The sequence below is a fragment of the Etheostoma spectabile genome, chromosome 10, assembly GCF_008692095.1.
Source record: "Etheostoma spectabile isolate EspeVRDwgs_2016 chromosome 10, UIUC_Espe_1.0, whole genome shotgun sequence".
Lineage (NCBI taxonomy): Eukaryota > Metazoa > Chordata > Actinopteri > Perciformes > Percidae > Etheostoma > Etheostoma spectabile.
In genome coordinates, this window is record NC_045742.1 from 25,603,169 (window position 1) to 25,611,215 (window position 8,047).

Here is an 8,047-nt window from a genome sequence, read left to right on the forward strand (position 1 = left end):
AGTAAATATATTTATTATTGCTGTTTACTAAAAAAAATAACTGTCTTTTCTTTATATACAAAATACAGGTTTCCTTTAGAAAAAGCAACCTTTTTAATAGCCAAATTCCAAGACCCTTAAAAAAAAAAGTTAATCTTTTTCACCCCCTTCACCTTCTCGCCTCTGGCTCTTTGCTCTGAATATGTACAAGAGCTCTAGACTAAGCCGAGGGCAAATGTGACGGTTCAAAGCTCACAGGAGGTCCATTGACGCGGGTTCTGGGGGCCACGATTTCAGAAGCCTAATACTGAGTGAGGAAAATGAAGAATGCAGACCGCACGGTCCGGTGACGTCATTCAAGTGCATATTAAGTAGCCATGCTGGGGGGAGGGGCTGGTTTGTCTCCAGTAGCAGCTAAGTTTCCAAAGATTAGTAGCAAACTAATTAAACAGACTACAAACCGACAGCTTTCGTTTTACAGTGTTTGTAAAACATCACTATTTGTAGAACTGCATGCTGTAGCTGTGTGAAGCAGCGCGGTGGACGAGAGCAGCAGAGAGATTCTGTTGCCTTGTGGCGTGGAGGAGGACACCAGGCGCCTAGTCAGTAATGGGCCAGGGCGGCGCTGGCCCGTCTAGCCAAGTCTGATCCTACTACGTTTTGTTATAAAAAAAATATTGAAATGTATGTATAAAAATAAATAAATAAATAATAATAATTAGTTTGTTCTGATTAAAACAAAACTGTTTAAACCAGATAATAAGGATCAAACAATTAGAAAGCCTTTGGAACATAGGTGGTTACTATGGTAACAACAAGCAGACTACCTGGCTTTTTACACTATGTACCACGGATGTGTTAAGCGATGCACTGTTAAAAGTTACGGCGACAACTCTTTAAAGTTGTACGGACAGTGTTCTTGGATAGAATAGAGCGTAAAGAAGGACGAGCTTTTCGACAGCGTGTGCAGACATTTGAGAGAGTGACAGAGGAGGCCCTCACAGACGCAACTTTAAGTACAACGGGTTTCATGCTTCTTGTAAGAAATGGCAAACACTGATGATGGCTTCTAGCTGAAACACGTTTGTGTTTTCCCACATTAAGTAAGAAGATAACTTATCTGTGAGTGACGTCGTTCTTAGTTTTCTTCGATCCTGTCACTGCTGGGGACTCGATACACCGTCTAAGATTTGGCGCCTTGCCGGCCACTTGTCATTATATCTTTCATATTTCAAACAATGCTTGGCTGGAAGGTTTTCTTGTTTCTTTTACTTTCTTTTACTGCTGCTAGCGCATTTGCTGCTCATGATGCTGCTGCTCAGTAGTCCTAGCATCCATGCTGTTATGAATGCGTAAAGGATATATGTTCCATGTGTGATTTCTGTCTGATGTGGGCTAGTCTATGTCCTGCAGTATCTAAACACCTTTGCTGCTGTTTGGTTCATGTTTAGTTGCCACTTTGTGAAATGAAATGGTTATTTTATTTATTATTATTGGCCTTAAACCCTCAGACTGAGCTTTGTTGGTTGAGCATGTTGTAGGCAGTACTGCTTGCCGTTATACTGTATGTTGGAAGGTTAAAATTGTTTCTGTATTTTTCAGTTTGTTCTTTTTTGCTACTTCTACCTCTTTTTGAAAATGGCCCACTCACTTTTGTACAGGCCCGCCCAAAATACTTTTTCTGCCGATGCCACTGGAGTACACTGGATGTTTTCTACTGAGGTGATGTAGCAGCATGTTTGCAGCTGGTCCCAAACTTTCTGTTGTTTTCTCTCGTCTCTTCTCTTAGACCCCTTACTGTTTTCACCGTCTTCCTTCATTTGTAATCTGCAATCTCAGTCTTGTGTCCACAGAAGCGGCAGCCTGTTGTGTGCTAGTAATAAACCTCCGTGCGGAAACACAGTGTTAGTCACATTGATTAAACGAAGCTTCGAGGCAAAGAATTTTGCTTTGAGGATTTTTTGCAATCAAATTATTCGAGTTATTTGAGGAATCGTTTCAGCCCTACTGTCAAGCAAACTTCTAATTTGGTCAAATGTTTTCATTTTCACATTTATGTTTGTTGTGACTTTGCAGTTGCAATTGGTAAGATTTTAGTCTGATTTTGAAGTGCATTTTAACAACACAGATTCTTGGTTAGACCCATTAAGGGCCAAACTTGACGCACCTGATGGTTTGTTAACACAAAACCATCTGAGAAGCCGTCAGTGGAAAATTTGACATGCTTTTAATTTAAGATAGCTGCATGAAATCTGTTTGGTTTCAGAATAGGTGAGACTGTTGTTTATAAGATAAGAACTGTGAATGTTAAAGTTGAACTACATGTGGCATAGTTTCCTGTGAATCCTCACTGTTGAATCTCTCAAGAATGGCGGACTCTGCCACTAACAACTAACTTTATAAAACATTATACTATTTATAAACCCTTCTTTAAGTGAGAATCACAAAGGGCTTTTCAGAGGAAGAGAGATAAGGTTTAATAATAAGACATCGTCAGTGGCTGTAGTGTTTGAAACAGTTTAGCTCTGATGTGCCATTTATAATGGCCGATTAAAAAAAAAAATGATAATGACTAATAAATGATTCTGATAAATAAATATTAAAAAAATAAAAACAGACCATGTTATGAGCGTTGGTGTTGCATAGTTTGTCCACCAGAGGGCGCTCTACAACGTCCCTGTTGGCAACACTGATTATTCTTTTTGTTAATGTGTTTTTGTTCAAAGAACTTTAAGTTTCATATCTTAAGTTTGTATTTTTTTTAACATTTTATTTATCAGAACTTTAATATATTTTGATGTTCCGCTGTTCTGTTGTGACAATAAAACAAATTATCACATATTATTTTAGTGAGAACTCATAAATAACTAATGTTAAGGAAATCTGTTTGTTTTGTAACGCGTTTCTGGATTGTTTTTATAAAATATATATTGGCCGTTATATCGGCTTATCAGATTTTCAAATAACCAAATATTCGTATCGGTATCGGCCTTAAAAATCCTTTATCTGTCAGGCTCTACTCTGTTCTCTCTTATGTTGAGTTGAAAATGTTCTTAGTAGTGGGAAAGTTGACATGAAGAACCATTTGTTTTCTTTTTGCTCCAGCAGGAATGTACGTGGGCCAGCCTCAGATGCCGTTCACGCCGCAGGGTTTCGCTCCGGGGATGGGCGGAGCCGCCATGGGCGTAGGAGGGGCCATAATGCCCAACGGCGGCTACATGGGCATACAGCAGCAGGGCGGGTTGCCAGCCAACCAGAACATGTACAGCATGCAGCCAGGACAGCAGCAAGGACAGTGGAACATGAGCCAGGTAACACTCAGGACATACAGTGTATATGTACAGTATATATATGTGTGTATTTATATACACACATATACAGTGGGGTTTGAAAGTTTGGGCACCCCAAGTAAAAATTTGTATTAATGTGCATAAAGAAGCCAAGAAAAGATCTCCAAAAGGCATCAAATGACAGATTAGACATTTGTATAATATGTATTTATGATATATAATATATATCACAAAATTTGGATTTTATTTCCATCATTTATATTTTCAAAATAACAGAAAACAAAAAAATGGCGTCTGCAAAATTTTGATTTTTTTTTTTTTCCTTTTACCTGGGATTCCCAAACTGGATATTGAAGTTCATAATTAAGTGTTTTGTCATGGCTGGTCAAGTGACTCTATCTATGGCATTAGAAGGGGGATTTAATTCTTGCACGTTTTGTTTTGTTGTGTATGATCAGAACCCCCCCCCCCCCCAGCTTTTTTATCAAATCCCACCTTATGTTATCCATAAAAAACACACAGAATGGTGATACTTAACTCATTTATTATAGTGATGATGAACTCATTTTTTACAGTTAGCTGATTGTAATTCCACTCCACTCTGCACATTAATATTTTATGACGCACCCTTACTTGTCTACTGGCTTTATAGCTGCCTAAATAAAAAATGTCATAAATATAGCATCTTTTTCCTCCACACCAGCTGTCAACGAGTTCCATTATCCTGGTCCTAACTGTTTATATATGGTCTTGCACAGTCGTCTGCTCTCTGTGCAAAGCCCAGTGCAGTGTGACCACAACCCTTCAGCTTTAATGAACTACAAAATCGTTTCATAATCAAGGTTATTGTATTTTGTAGAGGTTACTCAACAGCGCTGGGGAGTAAGGTTTGTCTGCGTAGTTTGCATTTCTTTAAACTAATCCCAGATGTCTTGTGTGGTGATAGGTTTGGGACGCAGATACGGTGGCTCTGCTAAATAGTCTCTGGAAGGAACTTGTTTTGGTGTAACATTTGGACCCCGCAAAAGAAAACGCCACATACAAGTTAATTGTTCACACAATACAGTAACCTGAGCTATTTAAATTAGCTTGATACATTGTTAAATGTAATTTTCTTTTTGTTGTTTGTCATTGTCATTCAACATGTGATTCAGGGCAGTATTATTTCAGTTATTAAAAAATTGACTATGATCAGCGAAATTGGACACTAAGGTAGTGTCACGATACTGGAATTTTCACCTTGAATAAAACACCTTGAAAAATATTGATATCCGATACCATGGGGATGATATAAGGGCTTGCTTATATCCAATGCAAAGTATTTCCAAACAGCCCTCCAGCTGTTTTCTTTGTCCACCAAAACCCGTTGCGTAAGCTCTACACTTACCATCATTAATGAGCATAAACCATTACACCTGCAAATCCATATTTATTCATTCATTCGTTCAACCTTTCTATATACTCCAGCACAATGGAGGCGCTTGGGGGTGCTGTAACTACCCCTAGAATTCCCATAGCACCCCCAAGAAGTGGCTGTTTAGTAATCTGTGGTGGAGGTGGGTGCGTGTGGCTCAAGGGAAACTACATTTCTGAGCACCCTAACTGAAGCGGCGAGCAACCCCACAGCACCAGCAAAAGAAAATCACTGGTATATAGAAGGATCATTTCCATCTTTTCATCAGTTACAACAGAAATATGGTTTACCCAAACATCATTTATTCAGATTCTATCAAATAAGACATTATGTAATGATGTAATAATGTAATAACTGAGGACAATGTGTTAGTTTCCTCAGTTTGAGAAAGCAGGGCCAGATAAGTTGGGTGAGTGCCTAGGTGAGTTAGGGAGGTCAGATACATCAGAGACATGTTCATATGACAAATTGCAAGAGATAAGCCGCCCAACTACTTCTAACCGTTAAAGCGGATTGGCAAAAGGAGTTGGGTACGAACATACAAAATTCCCTATGGGACGAGAGTTTAGAGTATATCTACAAGTGCTCCATTAACGCACGCCATTGTCTAATACAGTTTAAAATCCTACATAGGCGACATTATTCTTAAAAAAAGACTTCATAGGCTCTTCCCTCAACTCACTCCTCTATTTGAAAAAGGTGACACTCATGTCGGGGATTTACTTTGTGGTTCTATGTTCTTTGTTTCAGAATACAAGGTTACTTGAGTAATATCTTTAGTTTCATGTCTAAGGTGTTAAATATTCAAATGATCCCAGATCCAGGTTTAGTACAGTTAATGCTATCCAATGAAGCTAAGAGATTGACACTGGCACAACAGCACTTCTTGGCATTCTAAATGCCAAGAGTGACCAACACTGATGATGGACACATGATCCGGTTCATTCATGGGCAAACTAAAAGACTAGAACATTTGGCATGGTTTTTAATTTAGTTTGTTTATCTATTTATTTATTTATCCTTGTTTCCCTTCTTTTTGTTTGTATACTGTAAAAAGAACCACTGTAATACAATTGTGTTTCTTTTTTGAAATTAAGCTTCATAATAAAAATATTTGAAAGAAGAATACTAAGCTAATAAAAATTGTTGGCATGATTTTATGAATCATGTTTTCATCTCAAAATCCTCAGAATTAACTGTGGATGGCTATCTTTGAGACTACCTTACCTATAGGCCAGTAAGCCTATCATCAATGTGTTGTTTTTTCTTCTTCTTCTCAAAAATAGGCCGATTCACATTTGCTAATAATATGTTGGATTCATGGTAATCCAACATTTGTGTTTTTTTTTTTAACTTTCTAAACATACACATTCTTCTACATTATACCATAATATGGTGGTCCCCCTGCACTAACTTTGAGGACCCCCTAGGGGTCCCGAACCTCCTGTTGAAGATCTCTGCTTTAATTGATTTGAATGAAACCAAACCCTCTTACCTTGGGTATTGCTTGTTTGACTCTCAGCAGCACCAAGCAGACGCAGTCCCAGACAGTACCAGTCGAGTGTGTTTACAGAGTAAAAGAGGTGTGTTCTAGTTACAGCCGGTCAGTCTGTTCCGTCCTTATTTTACATTTGGCTGGATGTGAAACTTTTCCCTATTCAGACAGATCACACCATACCAGGTGGAAAATGGGTCTTACATGTTACTACTTAAAATGCATCGTAGTTAATGAGCCACACTCATTAATATTTACGAAGTAAGCTTACAAAGTCGAGTCAATTTTATTTATATAACCCCAAATCACAAATATGTCCCAGAGGGTTTGAAGTGAAGCTGTACTGCCAATTAGGGATTTAATTAAACAAGACGTTAATTATCCAGCCCCAGTGCAACCACGACACTGTTAATTAAAAATAACAGCTAAGTTAAGTTAAAGCTAACTGGAGATTTAGTCTGTCGGTCAACATCAAGGGAGGAATCGTGTGCACTGTACCTTTTATGAAAATGATTTTTGATCCATCACACACACACACACACACACACACTCACCCGCAGCTCTCTGATGACCAGACTTCACATAAACTGTCTAATGAGGTGGCAGCTCTGAAAGAAACCGTACTAAAAAGAGGTGGATGGACACTGTTTGAGTAAGTCTTCTTAAGCCTGTATGTGGCATATTCTTCATTTATCACTATGGTAACAGTACTTTATTCCTAAGTTAAACTTTCAAACAGAAGAGAAAATTAATTAATTGAATAATTTCATATAGAACTATATGAACAGTTTGTATTACTAAACTATTACTATATCATTTGTATTATATAAAAAACTGGTAGGCCAGCTTTAATCTATAACTTCCTGTCTAGTGTTTGACTGAAAGCAGCTTGCTTTGTGTTTTACTTACATCATCAAAATGACCACACAGATTTTGAGGTTAAAAAAGACTCCCCTGTTTGAATAACAAATATGATCTTTTCATGTTAAAATATTTAAATAAGGGTGCCTGGGTACCTCACCTGGTAGAGTGCATGCCCATATACACAGACTCAGTCTTTGACGCAGGTGCTGCGGGTTCAGTTCCCACCTGCAGCCCTTTGATGCTTTTCACTCCCCCTCTCTCTCCCCTTTCATGTCTAAGTTTTCCTGTCACATATAAAGGCCTAAAAAATAATAATAATTGAATAAGCCCAAACTTGTTGACATGAGGACTTCCAGCTCCATCTCTACTGGATCAATACCGGGAGGCCTGTCAACACGTCTGTTAGCGGCTGCTCAAACACACACTGCTAATATCCAGTCCTTATCATAGTGTGTGCATGCGCTTGCGTGCGTGCGTGCGTGCGTGTGTGTGTGTGTGTGTAACCGGATCAGATGTATTTAATGTAACAAAAACATGAACCTCAATATATGCAAGAATTAATATTTTGCATGTGTTCACCTCTTTTTCTTCCTCCTTACTATCTGAGCTCCTGCTGTCAAAGAACCCCAGTGTCAAGGAGATATATGAGGACATTTGTGTGTATGTGTGTGCGTGTGTGTGTCTATATATATATATATATAGACACACACACACTGTACACACACATGTAAGTTGGCACACGGTACTCAAAACTGGCATCTAGGGAGGTAAATGACAGATCATAAATTAGCATGCACGCACACACACTCACACACACACACATACAAACACAAAACAGTTAAATTGGGAGGTGGAGGTGTGTGTGCATATCGTGCAGGAAGAGGATTGAAATGATGAATTGATGAACTAATTTGATTGCACATAATGTCCGGGTTTGGCTGGCATACATGCAAACCACACAAAAACACAACACACGCACACACGCACGCACGCACGCGCACACGC

At 38.7% G+C, this 8,047-nt stretch overlaps 1 protein-coding gene across 4 annotated transcripts in view; it reads left to right on the forward strand.

The window, feature by feature from the left end:
• Positions 1-8,047, forward strand: part of LOC116696462 (stromal membrane-associated protein 1) — a 226,517-nt gene that overhangs the window by 214,098 nt on the left and 4,372 nt on the right. For 3 of the 4 annotated variants that reach the window (XM_032527493.1, XM_032527489.1, XM_032527492.1), the window contains one exon: positions 3,085-3,290. In XM_032527493.1, coding sequence (XP_032383384.1) covers positions 3,085-3,290 — 206 coding nt within the window. The remainder of the gene's footprint in view (positions 1-3,084; positions 3,291-8,047) is intronic. The other variant, XM_032527491.1, reaches the window with a different exon arrangement.